Source organism: Dipteris shenzhenensis, chromosome 7 (assembly GCF_047967505.1).
Source record: "Dipteris shenzhenensis isolate YYH24624 ecotype China chromosome 7, Dip_SZ_1.0, whole genome shotgun sequence".
NCBI classification, from domain to species: Eukaryota; Viridiplantae; Streptophyta; class Polypodiopsida; order Gleicheniales; family Dipteridaceae; genus Dipteris; species Dipteris shenzhenensis.
Genome location: NC_141602.1, coordinates 52,790,242 through 52,817,989, shown reverse-complemented (window position 1 = coordinate 52,817,989; position 27,748 = coordinate 52,790,242). Strand labels below are relative to the sequence as shown.

Sequence of the window (27,748 nt, the reverse complement as noted above, 5' to 3'; positions counted from 1 at the left end):
ACCTACTCATGAGGCTTCCTCAAATTTTGGGTTGGTATATTTCTTCATCAAATCAGTTGAAGTGTTGGAACACAACATTATATGAATATTTAGAGAATGGCACTGATGCCATTCATGACCTAGAGAATGGAGAATGGCACTGGTGCCATTCTCCTCAATCCATGTGATTAATGGCACTAGTGCCATTCTCAATATAATCATACAGTGTTCAAGACAATGGCACTAGTGCCAATCTCCAACCATGATAAGTGGCAACCTTGACATCTGGAGGGTGACACCAGTGCTATATTGTGAAATCGATGTGATACATTGAACCAATTCCATTCTACATGTACTCACATAGAGATTGGCATCAGTGCCATTCGCTAGAAGGTCAGATGAGAAAACTCTCATGTGATAAGCTTCACATCTGAAGAATGGCACTGATGCCGTTCTCTGCAATCCATGTGATGAATGGCACTTGTGCCATTATCCTCAACATCATGGAGGATGGCACCAGTGGCATTATCCTCAAACTCTCATGGAGGATGGCACTAGTGGCATTATCCTCAAACTCTCATGGAGGATTCTCCACAAAATCACAATCCATGTGTTCAATCGCATTGTTGGCACTCTTCACATCACATACTTGTTGGAGAATGGCACAAATACCATTCTTTAATATAACCATCTTAACTTTGATCATGTGTATATTTGCTTACAGTATGGGTGTAGTTTTTCATAATGCATATATAAAGTTGCTTCGCCTTGGTTATTTTCTTAATAGAAGTTGTATTGTGATTGTAATATTTCCTACTACATTTATGATTTTCTATTGTACATTTCATTGTTGTTCTATTCATTTGGATTGTTCATTTTCTTATTGAGTTTCGCTAGGTTCTTTTGTTAACAAAATATTGCAAGAATATCTAGCAAGGGAAAGAGAAAGGTTTGAGAGGTGTCAGTTTATGATGGATTTAGTTCTGGAAGAGGATGATATTTAGATATATACAATAACGAACTCCAAAAACTCTGTAAAGGGCATTGTTTTGTGAACATCCAAGGAACAACTTTTGAATATGTTGGACAAGTTAAAGAGATGGAGGATACCGATAAAGATAAAGTTCCTTGTCTCAAAATTCATGCATTGGGTGGAAATCTGTATCAATTGGATCCTACTTGTTTTGATCATGCGAGGATGAATGCTACTGGGGAGGACGTGATGATAACTAGGGGTTGGGATAATGATCCAGAAAATTATACCAACCAACAAATATTAGAAGGCTTTGATTTGGTAACAAAATGGATAAAGCAAGATAATAAAAAGAATAGAAAAGTTTTGAAAAGAACCAAGAAAAATGATGTTGAGGGATCAAGCTCTCAAGTGTCTCAGAAAACAATGAAAGAGCAGGGTAGAGGGACCGATGAGGAGGAAACAACATGTGAGAAGGAAATAAGGTCAGATCGAACAACAAACATTGGTGGATGAAGAAGCTAAAGATAAAGAGACAACTTCAGGAGGAAAATAGGGAGGTACGGGAACAATCACTGATGGAACATGCAGTGGAGGTGATGCAATGAGGAGTGGTGAGACACACATAATAGGACATGGTGAGAAGTCATCTGAAGCAACTATCATACCGTATAAGAAAATCCAGACAAATGTTGACTTTAAGGCAGTACAAAAGGAATTGGAAAGAAAGGACACAAGTATGACATGATTGATGAAGTATGCAGAGTACTTCCCATTTGGTCTAGAGTTTGAGGTTTTGATCCTAGTGATGAAATTGTTTCACAGCACCAAGCCAATATGTGTGCAGGACATTGACCCTCATCTATGCCAGTGACTTGGTCAAGAGATTTTCAATGAATGCACGGCCTCCTGCAACATGTGCATATCTTATGCCTTACCACACATGCACAAATACTACTATGCATAAGGAAGAGATAAAGGTGGAAAAGTTAAAGGAGTATAATTATTGGATTGTTGCAAGGTAGCATTCAATTTATGCTACAAGGATGTTTATAACTAAATTGCTTGGCCATTTAATGACATTATGATCATTGCAATATTCTCATCATAAACCTGTACTTTTGGAGTATTTCATTGCAAATTATACTATGCAATAAACCGTCGTATTGGCATCCTTTGGGATTGGTGCTGGCAACTCCTTTAGATGCAAATTCCTCATACATAGTTACTAGTACATAGTTGTTGGTACATAGATGCTAGTACATAGTTGCTGGTAGAAGGTTAGCATGAGATCCAATAGTTGTTTTGAACTAATGTGTTGATCTACAATTACTTCAATGCTTCCCACAAGTTGTAACTAGATTCGGAAGATGACTTTTCCCCCCCAAACTAGGGTCCACCATCACATCCTATGGCACACTTATCCCCTCTTGGGGGAGCACTATCACATCAACAAGTTTGGATGTTTCTTTATCTTGTGCGTATTTGGGATCCAATACCATGCGAACTAGAGGCTACCTTTCTTGGACCCACTTCATCACTTGGGCGCAAAGTTTTTCTTATGCCTACCAATCGAATATCATCGGATCCTTCTAGATCGAACACCTATCTGAGGCAATGCTAGACCGGGTAGAACTTTCATTACCCTTGTCATGGCCAGGACCAAGATAGCATCTTCGGTGGACAACTAATTTGTCTCATCAAGAACAACAATATGTTTCGTATTCACATGGGGAGCAACAATTGGTGTCGTAGTAGTTTGAGTGTGGTCTACTCTTGCTCAGCTTGACACTTCTTATACAACTCACACTTGATCTTTCGATGGACAAATAGCACCATAGTAGAAGCAAGAATTTTTATTAAGAGAACCACTAATTGATGTGTGCAATCGTGCATGATAACGATGCCCCTCAGTAGTGAGTGGCACACCAAGTGCCACAGTTGGCATTGATGCAATAGCAAGGATCGAGATGGTGGTTACCATGGTCAATTAAGATTCTCATCAACCATTATATAGGCATGCATCTGTTATGTGCATGGAAGTTTTGCAGATAGCACACCAAATGTGATTGAGTCCACATTCCTTAGGGCCATGTCTATGATTCTAGCATTTACTGCACCAAACATCTGGTCAAAGGTGCAAAGTCACTCCATGGAAGATGTTTGCCAAGGATCAAATCTTCAAGGAAAGCAACTTTCCATGATTCTATCATCCTCAAAGATGTGAGCATTGGAAACCAACTCCTCCAAAGTCATCTTGTCTACCTTCTTTCTTGAGCATCTCTGATGTCAACACTTGTCATCTTCATCATCGAAACTGATGTGATCAGAGATGGAGAATGCTAACTCATTTAACAAGTCCATCTTTCTGGACTTCCCATTTTGGATCTGTTTACTCTTGTGGACCACACCCTACTTGGCCCATTGTGCACACTTGATGAGCCAGTATAAGAGTAGCAATATCTATATAAGCCACATCATGATTTAGTCTCCTGTTACGACCTTGAACAAAATAAGAGTTTAATACTTCCTAGTAGGCCAATTGTCTTGCAGTAACAACCAATCAAGTGAGTGGGACTTGGTTTCATATTTTTCCAGCATCGTGTCCTTTTGGTTCATGTGACCTGCCCATATAATTGCCTTTTTTTAAAGAATCAAAAGAAACTTCAACATCTTCATGTGTTCACTCTGCTACGTCACTAGAATGTTGACTCACCAAGCACTCTCAAATGAATAATATCAACATAAAGATCATTAAAAGAATGGCTCAGGAACTTGGGGTACTTGACCATCATGGCCACATGGTACAATCTACTATGTCAGTGGAACTTTGACTTGCCAAGCACCCTCGAACAAAATAATATGGGCATCATCAGATAAAGATCCCTTGAAAGGACTATGATCTTGTCAAGAACCAAGAGCTCAATCAAACTTCGTTTCTCAAGATGGTGTTGAGATATTGAGCTCCACTCGCGATATGCTAGGGTGACCGTTGTGTACTTATGTCACCGACTTGTTAGCTGGAGATGCGGTTGGTACACCGCCCACAAATAATAGCTGGATGACAGCTATCCTTATCTACACTAGTTCGTGGCTCAGTTAGTATGCCACCTTAGTTAGTTGAGTTTGGTTTGAGACCCACATATAGGGTTCTTCTATTTCTTTGTACTAGAGTTCTTTTGGCTTTCACAACTAAGAAGAGGAAAAACTGTTTTCAACCTCCACCTTTGTGTGTATTCCCCCATTGTGATTGTGAGAAAGCCTCAAGTGAGACTCCTTCCCTCTCTCCCACTATCTACACATGGTATCAGAGCCTTGTCGTGGTAAGGAGCTCAAGAAAGCAAACCAAGTTCGCAGTGTCCTGGTAAGAGAACCAGTGTTGCTTTCCTTTTTCGAGTTTGGGAGCAAATCTCTGCAGGTAGCATAGCCGGAAGTGCAAGAGTGCACTGTCTCAGATTGAGACGCCCTTCCCGGTGTGGCGAGAGGGCATTATATGCTGCGGGCGAGGACGAGGCCCTCAGTGACTTTATTTTTCTGATTCGAGGTCATTTCGGGGCCCGTTTTGGAGGCGGAAGTTCTCCGCAGGCACTCAGAAAAAGGCCCTGTTTTTGCTGTGCGACCACTGTTCTGCAGGTCGGTGAAAAGTTGCCGCAGAAATTGCATCGTATGCCTATGCGCAAAGACATTGGGAGTTGCAGATTCATGCTTGTTGCCTGTTGATGCAAAATCGTCACTAGGAAGTGACTGTGTGGTGAAATACCACTTTCATCATTTTGCAGATCTGCCCGTGTGAGGCAAAAGCTGTGTTTTTTTGCAGTGACAGAATATTTTGCAGTGCTCGGTAATGGCATTTGATTCTCTTTCACAGATTGTCACTGAAAAGCTTGACAAGAACAACTTCCAGGCATGGAAGTTTAGAATGACGAATTTCCTTATGGGAAAAGGCTATTGGCAGTTCATTACAGGAAATGAAGAAGAACCTGTTCTTCCTAATGTTCCCAGTCAACAAGAAATGCAGGCATTTAAAGGATGGCACGAGAGAGCCAGGAAAGTTATGTACTGGCTGTCTATCAGTATTTCGGACTCCATGATTGTGCATATTCAGGATGCAAGTACGCCAAAGGAGGCATGGGATACTTTGGCAAAAATGTACAGCACAAATACACAAGCCAGAAAAATGCAACTCAAACAAGAGTTGCACAATGTGCAGAGAGAAAATTTGAGCATAAACGACTACCACATGAAGGTGAAGAAAATTGCGGATGCACTTGCTTCCATTGCGTCACCAGTGGATGATGACGATTTAGTTTCTGTGACCTTGAATGGTCTAGGAAAGGATTATGCACAGTTCCGGACATCCATTGCCGTCCGTGAAAAATTTCCTGATTTTGAGGAGTTGATTGCTTTTCTAATTTCTAAAGAGCAGAGAAATGGTGGTGCATCTTCTTCAGCAGGAACTTCAAAAGAAACTGTCTTCTACTCAAATGCTGGCAGAGGTAGAGGCAGAGGTAGAGGAGGCCGATCTGCAGGCCGTGGTAGAAATCAGAATATGCAGCAAACGCAAGAAAACCAGTCCTATGCAGGAGGACATGGTAACTCTAGAGGCAGGGGGAGCCAAAGAGGCCGTGGTGGATGGCAGAGAGGCCAAAATGCAAACAGCAATGTTGAATGCTACTACTGTGGTAAAATGGGGCATATGGCTAAAGACTGCTACAAAAAGCAGAATGACATTATGAATGGAAAATTGCAGCAAGGCAATTATGCATCCTCTAGTAGACAGGGTGATGACAGAAATGAGCATCTATTTATGGTGTAGCATATGACCAATTCTGTGACAAGTGCAGAAGAACGAAATGAGGTGTGGTATGTTGACTCAGGTGCATCAAACCACATGACAGGTCACGCAGAATGGATGCAAGATGCAAGGAAAATGGAAAAACTAGGATTTGTGGAGACTGGTGATGATACTGCACATCCTATTGTGCAGATTGGCAAAATTCCTTTGTCTATGCAGGATGGGAAAAAGAAATACTTGTCTGATGTATTTCATGTCCCGAACATCACCAAGAACCTGGTTTCTGTTGGTCAGATGGTTGAGCAGGGCTTGCAGGTCAGATTTAATCCTGATGGATGCTTTGTTGAGGATATGAAAAATAATGGTCGCTTGATAGCAAAAGGAAAGAAGAAGGCAGGATGTTCACGTTGGATGCAGACATGCCTGAATTGAGTGCAGCAATGTTTGCACATGGGACCGGTGTAGTTGCAGATATTGATATCTAGCACAAACGCATTGGTCATGTTAATATACAGCAACTTAAATAAATGCAAGCCCAAAATATTGTTGCAGGATTGCCTAAATTCAAGGTTGCAGAAATGCACAAGGTTTGTGAAGCCTGTCAGTTTGGGAAACAGGCAAGGAAACCTTTTCCTAGGCATGTTCAAGAGAGTAAAAAGCCATTGGAATTAATCCACTTTGATGTGTGGACTACTAAAGCTGCATCTATTGGTGGTTGTCACTATTTTGTCACATTTATTGATGACTTCAGCAGAAAACTTTGGGTGTATTTTATGAAAAAGAAAAGTGAAGTGTTTGGGCACTTCAAAGCTTTCAAAGCTATGGTTGAAAAAGAAACAGGCCTGCAAATAAAATGCCTAAGGTCAAATGGAGGGGGAGAGTACCTCTCAAATGAGTTTGCAAGGTTCTTGCAGGAGCATGGTATAAAGCAGCAATATTCATGCAGTCATACCCCACAGCAAAATGGAATTGCAGAAAGGAAAAACAGGCATATTGGAGAGGTATCTCGGGCTATGCTAAATGAAAAAGATCTACAAGATTATTATTGGGCTGAAGCAGTTGCTACAGCAGTTTATATAATGAACAGGACTCCCACTGCAGCAATACATGGCATGACGCCAGAGGAGATGTATACTGGTAGGAAACCAGATATTTCTCATTTGAAAATTTTTGGTTGCATTGCCTATGTCCATGTGCCAGATGAAGTTGGATCCAAAAGCTGAGAAGTGCGTCTTTATTGGTTATTCTCTGCAGCAGAAAGGGTATAGATGCTATAACCCTTCTACTCGTAAGTTTACAGTGAGCAGAGATGTTGTTTTTTATGAGATGAGCAGCTGGTATAAACCAGTAAATGTGATGATTGATGTAGATGCACAAAATGGTAATGCTGCACAGAATTCACAGCAGCGAAGACCCTACTATGTACAGACGCATAGTAGGAAGTTTGATTTACATGACTATTACCAGGCCGGATTGGAGCTATGCTGTTGGGTTGGTAAGTCAGTTTATGCAGGCTCCAAGGAAACCGCATTTGGATGCGGCTAGACGCATACTCAAGTATGTGAAGTCCACATTGCAGTATGGACTATTTTATGAGGCTGGGGTTCAGATACAGTTGCATGGATACACTGATGTTGATTGGGCTGGTAGTATTTCTAATAGACGATCTACCAGTGGGTATGTGTTCTCTTTTGGGAGTGCTGCAGTCACTTGGAGCAGCAAGAAACAGCCTACAGTTGCCTTGTCGAGCACAGAGGCTGAGTACAGGGGTGTAGCAATGGCTGCATGTGAGGTAGCTTGGTTGCATAAGCTACTTCATGATATGCATTAGTCTACAGATGGGCCGGTTGTCATATATTGTGACAACATGAGCAGTATACACTTGGCAAAGAACCCAGTCTTTCATGCTAGAACAAAGCACATTGAGGTGCATTATCACTATGTGCGGGAGAAGGTTTTACTAGGTCTTATTCATCTAGTTTATGTCAGCACAGAGGATCAGGTAGCTGACATATTCATGAAGGCATTGGGCGCAGAGAAGCTGCACAAGTTCAGAGACCTGCTTGGTGTGCAGGAATTGGGATTGAGCTCGAGGGGGAGTGTTGAGATATCGAGCTCCACTCGCGATATGCCAGGGTGACCGTTGTGTACTTATGTCACCGACTTGTTAGCTGGAGATGCGGTTGGTACACTGCCCACAAATAATAGCTGGATGACAGCTATCCTTATCTACACTAGTTCGTGGCTCAGTTAGTATGCCACCTTAGTTAGTTGAGTTTGGTTTGAGACCCACATATAGGGTTCTTCTATTTCTTTGTACTAGAGTTCTTTTGGCTTTCACAACTAAGAAGAGGAAAAACTGTTTTCAGCCTCCACCTTTGTGTGTATTCCCCCATTGTGATTGTGAGAAAGCCTCAAGTGAGACTCCTTCCCTCTCTCCCACTATCTTCACAGATGGTGATAACGTGCATCCCACACAAACATATTCCATGCATGTTCTTGTGAATATCGTGGTCACCAAAGTGTTAACACTAGTTTCTTGCATTAACTATGGAACTTATGAAAGTGTGTTTGTGTTAGATTGGCCAATATTCAATGGGCCAAGAACCCAATGTTTCCCTCAACTAACAAAATGAGCCTAAGCCTTTGAAAATCTTGCATTCTTCTATAAACACTCTACCATGGATTACTTATTAATTTTGTGGGGGGGGGGGGGGAGAGAGAGAGAGAGAGAGAGAGAGAGAGAGAGAGAGAGAGAGAGAGAGAGAGAGAGAATTGCTTAGTCCATCAAGGAAAAGAGCAACTTGGCCACCATGGGAGCCTCCATATATATAGTCCTCCAAGACTTGGAGAACATTCTTATTCTGCTAAATACTACCAAGAGACCAACATGACATGGTTTCAATTTTGACTCTCTAGGTGTTCTAAGTTATTGTGTATGTTTCTAATCTTTAGTGTTATGAGCTAATGTGTAAGTTTCTCATCTTTGGTGTTAAGAAAATATGTGGTGGTCACTAATTTTTATGATAAAAGAGATAGAATAGAAATATTATTAGAATCTATAAAGTGAGGGATCCAATGAAAAGTCATGAACACAAGTGTGTGTGTGTGTGCGTGCGTGCGTGCGCATGTGTGTGTGTGTGCATGTGTGTGTGTGTAGAGAGAGAGAGAGAGAGAGAGAGAGAGAGAGAGAGAGGATGCACCTACACACACACACTTACAAGGACACATGTACACACATGTAAGGACGCATGTACACGAGTACACAATGATATTCAATTGCACATAAATATAGAGATGCATACACTCACTCGCACTTGCCCATGCATGTACTCATCCACAATGCACAAACAAAGCCCACACAAACTCGTAATTGCATGTACAAAAATCATCATCATACACATACACACATTAAGCACAATAATACCATGAGACATCTTTTATGAAGATGTCAATACATCAGGTTGTGTGGATGTTGTTCAATCATTTCAATGAGCAAGCTGCTCTCTCGCTTTCGAGTTTGAACTAATGAAGCCAGTTAATGTCAATGAGCAAGTTGCGCTCGAAGTAATGAAATTAAAGTCCATGTGAATGAGCAAGCTGCTCTCTCAGTTCATGTTATATTCTTTAGAATGAGTCAATTTAATGTGCCTCCAAATTGTTCAAGTTCATCTTTCGAGTTTGAACTAATTGACCAAGCTACTCACTTCATTATAGTTAATGATTTCAGTTACCTCTGCCAATAGTGTGCTTTTGAATGCTTCAAGTTGACAACAAAGAATGCATGGAACATGGAACATATAGTTGAGAGCATAGAATGCATACAAAACTTAGAATATAGAATGCATACAAAACATATTAGATTGCATACAAGGCTGAGAGCATACAATGCATAAAAAGCCAAGAATATAGAATGCATCCAAAGAATATTGGAATGCATACAAAGGTGAGAACACGGAATGCACACAAAGCATAGAATTCATAGAATGCATTCAAAGCAAAGAACATAGAATGCATTCAAATCATACAGTGCATTCAAAGATGAAAACATATGAAGCTAAGAACATACATGCATACAAAGCATACTATACATACTCCATTAACACGAAATGCCTTGAACCCATCATCCTCTCCCAACCTTATCCATTTATATGTGTATGTTGTAACTCATGCATTTGCTTTTGCAATTGCTCTTGCTTTCATCCCTACCTCTCTTTTGCAACTGCTCTTGCTTCCATCTCTTCCTCTCTTTTGCAACATAGCCTCCTCTTGATTTCCTTGCATGGCTGCTAGGAAGCACCATTGTGCCTAGCAACCCTATGATTGTCCCTTTATGTGCATGTCTCTACACACACACCGAGCACACACTACTTTTGAGGAGAGAACATACGATGTATAGACCTTCTAGGAAGGAGGGGTACCATGTAGTCGTGTAATCCTCCTCTGGATTTCCTTGCATGGTTTCTAGGAAGCACCATTGTGCCTAGCAACCCTATGATTGTCCCTTTATGTGCATGTCTCTACACACACACCAAGCACACACTGCTTTTGAGGAGAGAACATACGATGTATAGACCTTTTAGGAAGGAGGGGTACCATGTAGTCGTGTACTCATATCTTCTAGAGTCTTCATATTTCTTGAAATTTAAAAAAAATTAGGATCCCACCTTGAGCCCAATCAACGGAACAAGTCTCCAACCTGTCATAGATGGGTCATGCTACTCGTAAAGGAAAAGAGCAACTTGACCACCATGGGTACCTCCATATATAGTCCTTCTCCAAGTCTTGGAGGACATTCTCATTTTGCTAAATACTACCAAGAGACCAACTTGTCATGTAATTTCAATTTTCACTCTATGGGTGCTATGAGTTATTGTGTAAGTCTCTCATATGTTTCTAATCTCTAGTGTTATGAAGTAATGTGTAGAAACATATGAGGTAATCTCATATGTTTCTAATCTCATAGCTTTCTCATCTCTTGTGTTAAGAAAATGTGGTGGTCACTACGTTTTAAAATCCAAGGACTTTAAGTTAATCTCAACCTTAAGAGATTGAATGAGATGCTCAAAGTGTTTTTTCACATGAACATGACAAAAGAATGGAGTGTGGCCCTTCCACAAGCATTATTAGGTGAAGCAAGTGAGTGCTTTAATTATGTCAATGAAGTGTCAACTTTAAGGTTAGCAAGAGATGGGAAAGAAAGGTAATCTTAGAAACGGTTTTTGGGATCCTTATGTATGAGACTTAATTTTGTAGGAATGATGGTTTTACGTATGTTGCTCGATTTTACGTATGTTGCTTGACTAGCTGAATAAGATATCCAATGTTCAAATGTCGTTAAGAACCAGTTTCAAGACTGAAAACACAGCTCTGCTTGTCACACGTCATATGAAGAGACGAACGTAGACGACCGCATTTCCCAAGGATCTAGGCTGCAGCTAGAACTATATAGACGTTTGCCTTCACTGAAGAGGGTTATTGCTGTAGATCAATCCAACATTGTAAGCACTGGTGAGAATTCATTTCTCCCCACGGGGGCATATATTTCGCAATATACAGCTGGGAAGCATACGTTCTACCATGCTCCGCTGTACTCTGGGAGCAGCTGACATTGCCACACTTCGGAAGGCATATCACATGACGGTGGAGATAATCTAGAAAAGCATATGCGCCAAACCAGCTAACATTGCCACAATTCCGGTCCGCGAACAAGTTTAAGCAAGAGCACATCTAACTCACACGGAAATGAAAAAGTGTTTCTACCATGTGATCAAAGACACGCAACTTCTGAATTATTCTTGTCTGTAATCGTTTGCTTTCTGCAAATGAGCTTTACAGTGAAGTAACATATTTCAGGTTATGGAATTGTCCCAAATCTCTCAATATTTACATCACGATACTCGTATTGAAAGCTTCTAGCTGTTCAATAGTTACACTATTTAGTGTGAAGAAGAAAGTAAAGTTCCTGCCTCGGAAGTGAAGACAGTTCAAAGAGTATTCCGTCTGCACTGCGCAGACATATTGAAGCAGCCATTCAACTTGAAGGAATCAAGATAGAGGGGCGCAGGTAAGGGTCTTGGGATTCCACATAGCGGGAAGCAAGAACAACCGACCGTCGGCACCGTGCGCATTGTAGCTGGCTTTGGTTTTCTGGTCTACAAAGACGCTCCCAGGGTTGCCGGGATAGGCACCTTTGCCGAAGATGCCAGTGCAGGCAGAGACAGCTTCCAGGGGAGCTGCGGCGTCACCTTGGTAGTAGCCAGTGTCGAAGGGATTGGTAGCAATGCCGGCGAGGAGGGTAGCCAAATTGATGACCATGCCGTCCATACCCACGTCGAGGTTTGGGGAAACGAGGGGAGTGGTCTGGGGACCGAAGGTGGGGAGGGCGAAGGGCCAAGCACAGAGGCCGGGGCACTGTTGGGAGGGGTTACCTATCCAAGCGAAGGGGAGTTTCAGGTTGTTAGTGGCCGGGGAAGCAGGGGTGGAGTCGTGGAAGCCACAGGAGTTCATGCAGAAATCCTCGACAGGAATGTTGGAAGAAGTGAGGATGAAGTAGACGCCATGGGGATCAATGGGGAGGGATTTGGAGGAGAAAGAGGAGAGCAAGATGGAGAGGAGGTTGGATTTTGTGAGGGAAGTAGGGGAAGAGGGAGCAGGAACAGAAACTTGAGAAGCTAAAGAGACAAACGAGGAAACAGCAGCATTGGAGGAGTCCTTGTAAGCAGAGGTTGTAGACCACCAGGAAGCAACAGAGGGTGATGAAGATTGTTTGGATGAGAACGAAGACACAAAGTCTGAGAGCACAGCCTTCTGGGCTGGAGTGAAGTCGCCATACCAGAGGAAGTAGAGATGGAGGCCTGCCGGGCTAGTTAGAAGAGGACCCTTGTGGTAAGAGAGTATTGTAGCAGGTGTGGGAACCAAGACTAAGGAGCGAGCTAGCCGAGCACTTTCACAGGGGAGTTGCGATAGCATGAGCAAGGCTAGAGTTAGCAAAGCTTTGAGAGCCATTGAGAGAACGAGAGAGAGAAAGAGAGAGAGAGAGAGAGCGAGAGTTGATACTGAGGCTGACAGAGGGCCGAGAGTCAAGGCTTTTGAAGAGGCTGAGGCTCGAAATAAGGCCCTGCGAGGTATGACAAGAACTGAGAAGAGGAATTGAAGGAGGTGAGACTCGAAAATAAGGCCCAAGGAGACTCGTGGCAGATGAAGGCTTGGACAGAATAGGGTCGACGGCCCGTTTATATAAGGCCCCAAGAACACGCAAACAGGTAGACCCCAGCTGGCAGTCGCACGTGCCCACGCCCCTGGCGCTGAGCTGGCTCACGCCTCCCTGTCACCCTCTCGCCTCATGATGCCAAGTTGCCAACTCCACCCTTGGCAAGACGCATCTTGATCCTTTCCGTGGGCCCCCCGTTGTCCACCCCAGTCTACGCCCTTGTCGTCATGTGAAAAACGCGGGGAGCGGAAAGAGTTAAAATCCCCCCCGGTCCCCCGAGTCCCCCGCCCGCGCTACCACATCAGCAATGACGCAGCCCCGCGCCACGCCACACCTGCCCGGTCATCAGTCCACCGTCAAAGATCTCGCCAGCTGGCCCCGCTTGCGTGGCGCGTCGAGCCCCACCCCCCGTCTCCAGTGCCGGACAGCTGCGACGTCTGTTCCCGACGTCAGGAAAAATTCAAAAATAAATGGAATTATCAATCGTCAGCCGATCAAAACAATTTATTAAATACCTCAATTCCCCATAGTGCATACTCTTAAAGGTATTGCCTCACCGCCCAAACATTGCGAATTTTGCGTAGGCTGCAAGCTCTGAACCCACGCAAGCTGTAGCCTCGCATCCCAATTTCCCAAACTGCGATCCTTCTATCATTGCGTCCCAGCTGTCCGATTCCCCGCCTACGTATCACACTATTATTGGCCACGTCCCCTGTGCCAGCGAATCGCGGCCCGTATCGCCCGCCTCGGTTTTTCTGCCACGCTGTACCGACCCCCACGTGTGCCCGCATTTAAGACACGCGGGAGTCCGGATCGACCACGCCATTCCTGTTCGAATATCGCACGCTGCAGCCGTCTCCTGTACAGCTCATCAGCAAAAGCGAGGTGTCCCCGCAGTCCTTGCTGACAAGGACTAACTTTCGTGGACACACCCACGCTTACCCCCTCCGTATGGCGGCTGATCTCGACACGTCATCCCTTTTCGGCCCCACTGGCTTCCAGATGGACACGTCACACGTCGTCCTCGATGGAGACGCCCCATCGGCCTCCACAGAAACTATCTTATGATGGTTCACCTTTGAACTTTTTAAAGTTTTTGGCATAACATACATTCACTCTGTCTTGCATTCCCAAAAGTCGCCCTCCGTTTTCTTTGGGAAATGTGGGTTTTTCCTTCCCAATAGCCGACTACCTCACATCCACCCATAACCCACTTGAGTGGGCGGTGAAGTGTCCAACTCCTTGGTAGGCCTCATGCCTTTCAACTCTCCTTGGTAGTGGACGTCCCTCAAAGCACAAAGACAAGGCTGACTTAAGATGTGGGTGGGGGTGGTCAACATCCATCTGTTAACTAAGTCCCATAAGTCTTCATTCACTTTCCACGCATACCTCAACAAGAAGAATTTCGACATCAATGGGCCAACCACACCACAAAGGTCCCACTCTTTGGAAGGTCACAAAAAATAGGACAATCATCAACTTTGTGTATGGTATGCATGCTCTCATTTGTACTTCTTCCTTTTTTAAAATTATAGAGATACATAAGATACTCTGGCCAACTTTGCATATCTTGTACCAACCCATATCACAAATGTCTATTGTTTATGTCTAGGAGCTAAGGAAATCCCTCATTGTTCAAATTCAACAATGCAAGATTCCTCACCCTTCATTTAAATTGAAGATTTGAGAGTAGGTAGGAGTCAAAGGCTACAAACAAATGAGGTGTACAATTGGTGGGCTTCAGGAAATCCCTCATTGTTCAAATTCAACAATGCAAGATTCCTCACCCTTCATTTAAATTGAAGATTTGAGAGTAGGTAGGAGTCAAAGGCTACAAACAAATGAGGTGTACAATTGGTGGGCTTCAGCATCAATGTAAGAAATGGACCATCCAATCATGAATGTATATGTTTCATTTTTAAAAGAATCAAGTCATCATCTTCAAAAGATTGAGCTCCATGTTTTTGCATGCATTGCAATCATCTTCAATAACGTTGTTGGGCCTACCTTAAAACAAGCCTTCTTGGACTTTGAAAAATATGGCTTAACCATAGGTTTTTGCTTCTTCTAGCAATTGAAGCTCTAGTTTTGTAGCCCATAGTTTTACAATTGTGCACTTATCTTCTTTTCATTTAAAATCACTCATGCATGCCTAATGTCCACCTCCACCCATGGTGAGATTTAGTAATGTTACCATTTACAAAGGGTTTTAATATTTATTAATATGACTAACTTAACATGCATCACAAGATTCAAGATAGCCTCAAGATTTTATATAGATCCACTTTAACCTATGATCAATTGAATCACAAGAGGCAACAATCAATATGTCAAAATGGAAATGTAGATATGACATATCAACTTCTATTATGGCTACAACCAAACTAGTATTATGTAAGGTACCACCTAGGCTTGCTTTATCGGTATTCTCGTGGTCTTTCATGCACATTTACAAGCATTTTCTAGGAGAAAGCGAGATGGTAGGAGTTAGGGATGGAAGGGGCATAGGGCTAGCGATCTATTATTCCAATCTATATTTTCACAAATTATTTATGAGGTATTATCGATATATCAAATATATCTCACCAATGTTAATGTAGAGTCTTTCTTACTTAATAGTGTAAGGCTTTCCCATCAAGCATTTATGTCATGCAATACCCTATTAATGAAGGCAATTCTCATGATTCTCCAACTCTAAAATGCTAAACATCTTCAAATATAATTTGGATCAAATTTGCACATTTCATGGAAAGTGAAATTCTAAAGCTTAGCCTCATATCCATACTATTCTAGCATGACAAATAGGTAGTTGAAACTATTCATGTGTCATCAATGTAACTATGGGGTATTCAACATGTACATATCAAAATCCTATTTCTATTTATTAATTCCAGATGTAATTTTCATGCAGATTGGTAACAAAGAAACGTGGATGGAAATTGAACCTAACAACAGAGCGATTTCATGACTTAGAATTTAATAAAATGAAACTCTAAGTAAGATTTCATGATCTACCATGTATGAACTTCATGAATGACATGTCATTTCATTATGCAAAGGTTCTTAATCATGGATTATTTTTTCATGCTACTTTATGTTAAGATGCGAAACTTTTATATTGGCCTTGAAATTTTGTATGCTCCAATAAAAATAACAATGCTAAAATATTTTCTATGATTATTTTCTCGCTAGGGCTTACTAGAAAATAGATAAAATTTGTATTACATTTTCTCAATGCTACGAAACTATAAGGATTAGCTATACATAGACATTTGCTAGTATTTATATTAATATATAAGTATACCTTCTAAAACATCCATGTTCTTGATTAAGAAATCCAAGGTACGATGCACAAGCCTTGCCCTTGATCAATGTGTCATAAAGTAGCCTATATCATTCCTCTTGTTGGTGAAGGGTGATTGTCAAAATTATCATTTGAAACATCAACAATCTCTTCAAAATCTTCAAAATAATTGTTTCTAAGTGCAAATATTATGGTATCCTTAAAATTTAATCAACTTTGGCCTCTTATTGAGATCGTATAAGCAAGGCAAAGGGAAAACATATATATATATTGAAAGAGTGTTTAAATCACAATAGTGTAGATTAGCCATTTTTAAATTAAAATATGTAAAGGATTGACATTGGACACATTAAGACGCCCTTTCAACAGCTTAATTAAAAGTCATAAAACTAAATTCAAATGAATATTTAGTAGAATGTTAGATTGTATGAACCAGCTCCATTAAAATTGTGTCAAATTTCTTGTTTTAATCATCTTTAATATTTGTCTTTAGAAAATTTTATTTACAAATATTGCTCTTATTAAAAGTTGCATTAGGATATCTATAATGAAAGGGTTGATTTCAACTTGTACCTGTCACGAGATTCTAGCAAGAAAAACTAAACACTTTCAAGGCTTCATAATTTTGTGAAGTATCATAAGTTTTGAAACGTAGATAATAAATAAAGGATACCTCTCATGCCATCTTTGAGACAAAGAAGTGAAAAGATTTTAGGTCAAGGTAGGCCTTAGATCAAAACCATACATCAAATGTGTGTTGAGCCACTAGCATGGAAAAAAAGACTTAGTAAGAGTAATCAAGTGTGATGATTGCAATTATTAGATGTCTAAATATAAAATTTACAAGCTATAGTAATAGAGGTATACAATAATCCTACTAAAAATCCTTCATACCATCAACAATTGAATTAGGTGGATGGAATGCCAATGCATTCATTTACCCAAAGTAATTGATGAAAGCTGAGAAAAATCATAAGCTAGATTGAGATCACCAAGACCTTTATAATTGATTTTAGAATTGTTTGTCTATATTAACTTCATTAATATTATGCTCTCCACCCATTGACATGGGTCCATCAGATAGAGACCTTTTGAAAATCTAATTTCCAATTTATAAACTACTTTTTAAAAAATAATACAATGCTACTTTGCATGGGTCAAATAATATAAAATTCATTATATTCTTTATTTCAACATCTGCAATTATTTCCATTTTTAGTTCTTAGTGGATAAAGTGAATAAAAAACATATTGTGAACTAGCTTGTAGTTCCTCTATCTAGTAGTTGTTTATCATTAGGACATGTGCATTTTCAAGGTTTATTTAATATGATAGAGATGGGAATAAAACAAAATGTATACTAGAAAATCTACCCATCAAATCAATGCATCCTATATCTCTCTAATTTATATCCATTCACAACATGTCTCTCTAGTAGTCGTTTCTCATTAAAACATGTACATTTTCAAGGTTTATTAAATATTATTGAGATAGGAATAGAACAAAAAGTATACTGGCAAAATCTTCAATTCATACTATATCTTTCAAGTATGTATCCATCCCTTTTATTTCTATCAATTTACTATCGCAAACAATCCTTGCACCATTTGTGCTATCTCCCATGGACAAGAAGATGGCTAGGTAAGGCCCTTCATCATCAATATCCACTCCATCTAACCACCATGAAGAAAAGGGAAACGGCAAATGCATTCTCATGGAAAGGCTTTTCTTAGGGGGTAGGAAAGAAATTATTCCAGTTATAAAGTATTTATAAGATATAAGATATCTCAAAAGCATGATGCCATATGCTAGAAAATTAATAGCACTAACCAAGCTTTAATAATCATGGAAAGGTTTTTGAAGACTTCTCAAATCAAAAGCAAAGACTTTTAAAATCATGGAAAGGTTTTTGAAGGCTTTTCAAATAGAAAGAAAAGATCCTAAAGCTTTTTGAATCGTTTTATCATTTCCATAATGAAACTAAATCATTCGATTTTCATCAATGAAAGTATCAAAAGTTTTAGTATTTTCAATTCTCAGATTGTAAAACACTATACTATGAGCTTTTAAAGTAGGCCATTACTCAATTTTTATATATCGAGTCAACGAATTGCTCTAAATGTGAATTCCAACACATGGTCTTGTAAAATGTAGTTGAATGTGATGGAACAATAGTCATATTAAGACCACAGTAGCCTTAAGTAGTAATTTGAGGGACAGGAATATTTATCACCACTATTGGATCCTCAACTCATTGAAATAGACCAGAAGCATGATGAGGAAATAATGCTTCCCGCAACAATTGGCATAAAATACTATAAAGAGCCCCTTCAAAGACTTTGCTCAAATTTTATAACATAAAGACACAAATAACGTATAGTACCATTGTAGCTTTGCTTGAGTCAAAAATGTTTTTCTTTTTCAAAAACTACAAGGAACTACTTGAAATGTGTAGTATATTCTTCAATATTAAGGCATCCTATTCTCTTTCTCTTATACTCATATAATTGGATAGATTACCATCTAATGAGGTGTCAACCGTAGTGGTACATGAAATATACTATTTTAAATATTATTACTGGTGGAAAACTAAGAACATCTAGCTTTAAGATTTCTTAATGCTTTAGAAGCTATGAAGTCCTAGTAACATCTTGATCATGATGCCTTTTACTTAAAGAGACTCAAAATTTTATTTTTCTTTATTCAAACAAGGTTAGAAAAACCTGACAGCTTATCATGTGTAACTAATAACTTTTGACAGGAAAGGCCTTAGAAAACTTCTCAAAATTTTTTGTTTATCCATCTTATCATGGCAAAGAGAAAACTCAAGTGGTCATGTGTCATTTATAGCTATTAGATGTAAAGGGTGTTTCATAGATCACAATAGCCTTACTGAATGATTTTAACATTAGGAAGCTATAAACAATATAATTATTTTATACTCTAATAAATCACATGGGATACAACAAAGAGGCCTTTCAAAAGTCTTACTCAAAAGTGACAAGAGGAGAACTTCTTATGACATACAAGACCATACTCATATGTCTAAGTCAATATTTCAAAACTCCATTGGGTTTGGCATCTTTAGTTACTTTCCTTCCAGGTTTCCTTTAGAAGATAATAATTATATTAAGAGGGATGTTATATGATATAAAATTAAAGGTATTAGAAGTTTTAAGGGATTCATCTACTAATTAATATATGCATGCCATAAATGATTTTGTACAATGTATTAAAATTTATCTTTTGTGACACCACTTGGTAGTATAGAAATTAATAATTTTACTATTGAATTTTAAGCTAATAAATAAAGTGAACAATTCAAGATAATAAATTCTCTTTTCATCTAAAATTCAGCAAGCATGGCAACTTAAGACTTAGTTAGTCATTAAATTAAAAAATAGCTAATACACACACACAACTCCTTTGGAGTATTTTCGGTTGAAATGATGAAAAAAGGGAACTTAAAATACACAATTGAATAAGAAATGCCAAAAGACATTTTGCCTTCAAATAGAAGGTGAAGCGTAGACCATCTCCTTCCTCCTATATAAGCGATTCATTGTGCTTACTTGTATACTATATGGAAGCAAACAAGCAACTATTTGAGATTAAGGTATGGGTAATCTGATCGTTCATCTCAAAATGCAAGCATCTAACTGAGGTCACCAATTATAACCTTAATGATTTTGTAAAGAACTATAGCATGTTACTATCCTTTGCTACTTCACATGCATGGGATTCTACTATCAGTAGAACTGTCACTTTGCTAACCACAATTGCTCCTGGCATTAATTAGTTCTCTCTCTCTCTCTCTCTCTCTCTCTCTCTCTCTTCGGCCACATCATCATACATGCATGAGGTCGTGCAACACATGGTTAGAGTCCATATGAGATGATAAACGATGATATCCTAGAGTTCTCCAGGGGTAGGGAGAGGTATGTTACATATTAATGCTCCACTCTCGTGTAACTATGCGGGAACTAGCTAACTCTACTTGTAAGCCCCCCATATGAGGAGAAGGCATTTGAGTAGCTAGGTTATCCGGTAGGTCTTGGTTTGGACACCAGATAGGGGCCATGTGTGGCCTGATGGCTAGACGGCTTTAGATAGAGTTGGCACACTGCCAATTAGGCTACATGCAAGTGCGGGAAGGCATCCCATGACTGACCGCACTGAGGGTAGACGGAGCATTTCCCGGGGCAGCCCACTCTCGGATTGCGGGGCCCGTTTGGAGCCCCAAATGATCCCGGATGGCTCTGGGCCAAATGGAAAATCATAGGTCAGTTGCTCTATTCTATGCCATGATTCTAACGTGTGGTCGGTGGCCTATTTCGGGACCGACCTCAAGTCGGCCGTTTTGGGCCGACTGGGTCGGTCTCCCAATTGGGTCTAACTGACTACGACTAGTGGCTATATAAGAGCAAGCCCGTGAAGCCCATCATCATCACTGGTACAGCAACCTTGATTCCTTAGCATCGAGCCTCCGTCCTCTACTGTTTCCAACATGCCATCGAAGCTTCGCACACAGGAGCGCACGGCTGGGAGGCAGAGCCATCTATTGTATAATCAAATTTTTGATTCTTCATACTATCTGCTTTTCTCTCTTGCATACGAGATCCTGTTATCTGTTGAGCACAGACGTTGTATTGTTTTCTTACATGGTATCAGAGCTTGGGCTCTAGCAAGAAGATTTGGTAGTGTGTTTCTGTTTGCGAGCAGATTGTGAGAGATGGCCCAGCCCGCGAGACTATGAATCCCACCGTTCGGCGAAAGTGAAAAGTTGGATAGCACTAACTATCCACTCTGGAAGTTCAAGATGAAGACCATCCTAAGCGCATACGAGCTTTGGGATACTGCTATTGGGGTGGACGTGAAGCCGGTTGCAAGACTGAATCCAACCAATGTAGGACAATAAATAGTACCAACTGTGGATCAAATTCTCGCGTGGACAAGAAGAAATGCAGATGCACTGTGTTCTATTGTCTACAGTGTAAGTGATTCTGTCATGGCGTGAATTGAACATGTCACCACATCGCAGGAGGCATGGACGGTCTTGAAAAATCAGTACGAGACCACGAATCAGACGCGGATTCAGAATCTGGAGACTCAACTCACGAACAAGAAACTGTCTAAGTCTGAAACGGTAGAGAAGTTCATCACCAGGGTGAAGAATCTGCGCGATCAGATGACTGCGATTGGCATCACCATCACCATCGAGAATCTAGCACGAAGGTGCATACGGATTCTCCCACCAAAATACGATGGTCTTGTTACGGCACTGAATACCTAGAACAAAAATCTGCCCCTCAACTTTGAGGATTTCAGCGCGATGCTTCTGGAGGAGGAGATGCGTCAAAAGACGAGGACTAGAGAAGATTCGGCTTTCTCGGCTGGATCAAAGAAAGGTAAGGGTAAGGACTCTTGTAACCCATCTTCTTCTTATGATAAAAACAAAAAGAAGAAGATCAAGTGCTTCTATTGCAACAAGGCAGGGCACAAGCAGAATGAGTGCCAGAAGAAGATTGCAGATGAGAAGAACGGAGTAAAGAAACAGTCCAGCAACAGCGCGCAGGCAGTACCAGTAGAGTTGCTCGTAGTAATTGAGGAGATTTGCATGGAGGCAGTTCATGTACTTGCGGATGAACCTTGGATTATTGACAATGGTGCATCGCGCCACATGACCAATCAGAAGGATTGGTATACCTCTCTACATCCGGTAGGGAATGACATCCTGGTAGCAGTCGGCAATGATGCAAAATGTCCAGCAAAAGGAAAAGGTACGATTGCTCTCAAGTCAGATGGAGTTGTAAAACAGTTGTCCGATATTCTTTATGTGCCAGATATCAAGAGGAACTTGTTGTCCGTTTCTGCGATCACGGATCGGGACCTCAAAGTTCACTCGATAAGAATGGCGCATAGATTTTGGATCTTCAAGGGAAGGTCATTGGTAAAGGTACATGGCGCAACAACATCTACGAACTCTCAGCTTTCAGTGCTCGAGCTGATGTGAGCAAAACTAAGCTGTGGCATGAGAGGTTTGGTCATCTAAACCTTAGTTCTTTAAAGGAGATGCATAAAAGTGGAATGATTGCAGACCTACCAGAAATTACAGATCTGCCCGATGTATGTGAAGCTTGCATGATGAGCAAACAGCATCGGTAGCCCTTTCTTAAAGAGGCCAGCAGGGCAAAGGCTCCTCTAGAGCTCGTTCACACGACCTCTGCGAAAAGATGGAGACGGAAGCTTTGGGTGGTTCCTACTACTTCAGGACGCTGATCGACAACTACAGTAGAAGGATATGGATATACTTCCTGAAGACTAAAGATGAGGCTTTTAGTAAGTTCAAAGAATGGCATGTAATGGTCAAGAAAGAAACGGGGAGGAAGGTGAAGAAGTTGAGATCAGACAGAGGTGGAGAGTTTACATCAAGTGAATTCGAAAGTTACTGCAAAAGTCACGGGATTAAGAGGCAGAAACCCCCGCCACATACACCACAGCAAAATGGAGTAGCAGAGCGCAAGATGCGCGTCATTTGCGAAATGGGTAGGAGTATGATGAAAGGGAAAGATTTGCCAAAGACTTTCTGGGCTGAAGCATGTAACACGGTAGTTTACATTCTGAATCGTAGCTACACAAAGGCTGTGAACGGGATGACTCCACTGCAGGCCTTTTTTGGTAAGAAACCTTCAGCTCCACATTTCAGAGTTTTTGGATGTGATTGTTTTGTGCATGTCCTTGATGCTAACAGGACCAAATGGGAACCGAAGAGCCAGAAGTGTATTTTCTTGGGCTACAGTAAAGAGGCGAAGGGTTATCGTCTCTATAACCCTGTTACCAAGAAGGTAATAGTAAGTCGCGATGTGGTCTTCTCATAACAGCTACATCAATTGAAGGAGGATGCTTCCTTTCCATACAACCAAGACCAGGATATTCATCCAGTACAACCACCAACAGCAAACCGAACTCCTCCAACGGTGCTTGGGAGGATTCAAGATAAAGAAGAGGAAGAAGAGCCTACAGAACCACAACGGCAACGGCCAAGTGGGTAAAGTAGCTTTTGGACGGTAGAGAACCTCCAACCATTGAGGAGGAACCATCCGAACACCGCCGGTCCAAGAGATTAGAGGAGCAAAGAAGGGCGTAGGAACACTTGGTCAACTACGCTTTGATGACAGAGGTGATCCGTGCTGAAGAACCCAAGTGTCTTGAAGAGGCACAGGGTGATGATAGGTGGATGGAGGCTATGCAGTGGGAGTATGGCTCCATAATGAAGAACAACACTTAGGACCTTGTGGATCGACCACCAAAACGCAAGGTAATCGCCACCAAGTGGGTGTACAAGACCAAGTACAAGTCGGACGGCACGTTGGATAAGTACAAGGCTTGGCTCGTGGCAAAAGGATTCGCAAAGGTACATGGTTTTGATTATCAGGATACTTTTGCTCCCACAGCTCGACTAACCACAATATGCAATGTTTTGGCTTTAGTAACACAGGAAAGTTGGCCCGTGTTTCAAATGGATGTAAAATCTGCCTTTCTGAATGGAGATCTCAAGGAGGAGCTATATGTGGAACAACCACCAGGTTTTGTGATCCTCGGTTCAGAAGGTAAAGTCTGTAAAGTGAAGAAGGCACTTTATGGCTGAAACAGGCCCCATGAGCATGGTACTAGCGGATTGATGCCTACTTTCTCCAAAATGGAGCCCATCTGATGAAAATTTGTATATCTACACAGAAGGAGGCAGGTGTATGATCGTGGTCCTTTATGTGGACAACCTTGTCATAACAGGGAACCATGAAGAAAAGATCTCGTAGACAAAGCAGTTGCTAGGAAGAGAGTTTGAAATGACAGACCTCGAACTGATGCATTTCTATTTGGGGATTGAAGTTTGGCAAGAGCCAAAACAGATCTTCATCTCATAGCTAAAGTATGCTAGAGAGATACTGAAGGCATTTGGGATGGCTGAGTGCAAGACAGTTGGCACCCCTATGGAGGTTGACGTGAAGCTCTCAAATGAGGATTCATCACCACTAGTGGATGAAGCGAAGTACAAAAGGCTTGTAGGCAGCCTGATTTACTTGTGCAACACACGGCTGGACATCAGTTTTGCGACTGGTGTACTAAGCAGGCTTTCCAATAAGCCCCGGGAGAACCATTGGATGGCAGGGATGCGGGTGCTGAAATACATCAAAGGCACACTTGATTATGGCATCACCTATACCAAGGGCAACACCTTGACTAGATTCTATGACTCGGATTGGCAGGAGACGTGGACAATAGGAGATCAGTGATAGGTTACTGTTTCTCACTTAGATCTGGAGCTGTGTCATGGGTCAGCAAGAAGCAACCCATAGTTGCTCTTTCTTCTACCGAGGCTGAGTACAAATCGGCATGTTTTGCCTCTTGTGAGGCAGTGTGGTTGAGGAGGATTTTAGGGGACATGGGTGCAGTGCAGAACAAGCCTATGCAGTTATCATGTGACAATCAGAGTTGCATGGCAATTGCAAAGAACCCTGTGTTCCACGCTCGCACAAAACACATTGAGATTCAATATCACTTTGTACGCGAGCTCATCATGGATGGAGAGGTCGACTTGGAGTACTGTTCGACTATAGAGAATGCTGCGGACATCTTCACGAAGGCTCTTGAAAGAGACTTGCTGGAGAGGCATCTTCATCGACTTGGCATTGGGCCAAAAAAGTAGTTCACTTACGGGTGGACATTGAGGGGGGGTGTTACATATCAATGCTCCACTCTTGTGTAACTACGCGGGAACCAGCTAACTCTACTTGTAAGCCCCCCATATGAGGAGAAGGCATTTGAGTAGCTAGGTTATCTGGTAGGTCCTGGTTTGGACACCAGATGGGGGCCATGTGTGGCTTGATGGCTGGACGGCTTTAGATAGAGTTGGCACACTGCCAACTAGGCTACATGCACGTATGGGAAGGCATCCCATGACTGACCGCATTGGGGGTAGATGGAGCATTTCCCAGGGCTGCCCACTCTCGAGTTGCGGGGCCCATTTGGAGCCCCAGATGATCCCAGATGGCTCTGGGCCGAACGGTGACCGTAGGTTAGTTGCTCTATTCTATGCCACGGTTCTAACGTGTGGTCGGTGGCCTGTTTCGGGACCGACCTCCAATCGGCCATTTTGGGCCAACTGGGTTGGTCTCCCAATTGGGTCTAACCGACTACGACTGGTGGCTATATAAGAGCAAGCCCATGAAGCCCATCATCATCACTGGCTACAGCAACCCTGATTCCTTACCATCCAACCTCCGTCCTCTATTGTTTCCAGCATGCCATCGAAGCTTCGCACACAGGAGCGCATGGCTGGGAGGCAGCACCATCTATTATATCAGTTTTACAGTAATCAAATTTTTTATTCTCCATACTATCTGCTTTTCTCTCTTGTATACAAGATCCTGTTATCTGTTGAGCACAGATGTTGTATTGTTTTCTTACAAGGTACTCCTAGGTGACTTCAATTTATGCACAGGGAACAAGCAAGTGGAATTGCTCGACTTTGAGTCAAACCCCCTCAAAATGCAAGAGAGGGACCTAGTAGAGCTCGTGATAGTTAGACATTTTGTTATGAGAATTGGAAATATCCAATTAAGTTCATCCTTTAGTATTTAGTTGATCAAGATCCAAAATTTTTGTTGTGATGTTGATGCATGTGTGCTTGTTGCTTGTAGTGATGCATGTGTTCTCCCACATGGCTGGATATATGGCTACAGTAGTACGAATGTGTGGCATTGTGTGCACCACTTATGCGATGATGGTTTGTGTGGCATGTGTGGGCCATTTGATAGCATGTGTTGCATGTGTGCACCATCTATCTATAATTTATTGATTTTGTGTCGTTGAAATACTGAAAGGTTGATTAATTGTGGTGATTAATTCCAAGGTTACTCTATGCTTGAAAATTTTCATTATTATTGACTTTTGTGAATTCAGGGAAGAATAATTGATCGGGTGATGGCATTTGGCAAGCAGGATTTTGCCTTATTTTTGGCACGTAGGTGCAACTCCAGTGATGCACGGAAAGCTCATGATCCTACAAAGCAAGAATTCATCTATTAATAGGTTCTGTGAGGATTTATAGGTTCTGTGAGCTTGTCTCATCGCAGTGGTATCAAAGCAAGAATTCGTCTATTGATAGCATACTTCATTTGGGGCACCGAGATTGGCTTCAGCATTAATCCCAATTTTCACCATTGAGAAATCACAAAAACGAGAGATGTCGCAAAAGGGGAGATATTCAAGTTACAAGAAGCAAGGGAAAAGAAAAAGTGGTTCTTCAATAATGGGAAATTATTAAAGAGAAAAGAGGGACATTATGGGAGGAGAAATGAGGGGAGAGACTGGAGAGGTGATTATTTAAAGAGAAATGAAAGAGATAACTAAAATATTAAACTAGAACCATCTATGTACATATGCAACTCATGAATACAAGTTGTCATGAAAATAAGGTTTCTCATTCTACATGGCAGGCTCCACCTACCCAATTTGTCAAGTTGACAGAAACGGAACAACAATAAAAATTAGAAAACCAATATTTGGATTGGCTTATAAGCTCCCTATATTCATGGCATGTACAACAATGTCATACCCTTTTTATTGTATATGAACTCTACTAGAACTTGGAAAAGTGATTTACCAATAGAATATTAGTAGTGGAACCCATTGTTTCTACAACAAAATGTTGTGGTTACAACTACAAGAGGAGAAATAGATGCTTTGAAAGTTTGAGTCTATTGGGGAACTAAAAGGAAAGCATGAAGTGAACACAAAATGAGAATGCTTGATTATGGAATGAAGAAAGGTGAGGTCCTTATGTAGGCACCTCTTACATGATCACTGACATCACTGATGACCTCTGAGCTCCACAATCATCTCCTCAATCAGCTCCTAGAATCTCTCAATCATCCTATGTGGCATCTACCACCTAACAGTGCTTATGGGCACCTAACTGTGCCTCTAGCACACACACATAGAACCCAAGGTGTGCCTGGGGCATACACCTTGAGATATCCCAACAAACCCCCCCTCAAGGGAATGCCTCAGGCTATGTCAAGGATTCATCTAGTCTCATAGTTTCTCATGCCATCTCATGGTGGTCAAGGATTAATCTATGGCTAGGATCTCATGCTAGCAAGGGTTCCCAAGGGTGTGAGGTAAACAAAAGGGATACATAAGACCTTCCAATGGTTATCTCCCCTGCATGTACATGCACACAATGTCTGCGGGAGGTACCATGGAGCAAAACACATACACATGGCCTACATTATATGGTGACCAGAGGTGTTTACAAAGAACACAATAGTTTATTTCATTCATGTTGGAGGACTATCCAGGCTGAGTACCTTGACTCAACATAAAAAGAGAGATCTAGAGCATATATGGAGATGGTTCAAAAAGCATAATCTTCATCATGTGGAGACTCATAAAATGAAAGTAGATTGGCAGTTTTTGACTT

General features: G+C 41.4%; 1 protein-coding gene across 1 annotated transcript; it reads right to left on the bottom strand.

Annotated features, from left to right (window-relative positions):
• Positions 1-11,542: 11,542 nt before the first annotated feature.
• LOC147900486 (protein PHOSPHATE-INDUCED 1-like) lies at positions 11,543-12,939 on the bottom strand. Its single transcript, XM_087376939.1, has one exon. It carries the CDS (start codon positions 12,753-12,755, stop codon positions 11,796-11,798), a length of 960 nt encoding a protein of 319 aa, XP_087233065.1. The 5' UTR covers positions 12,756-12,939; the 3' UTR covers positions 11,543-11,795.
• Positions 12,940-27,748: the final 14,809 nt, after the last annotated feature.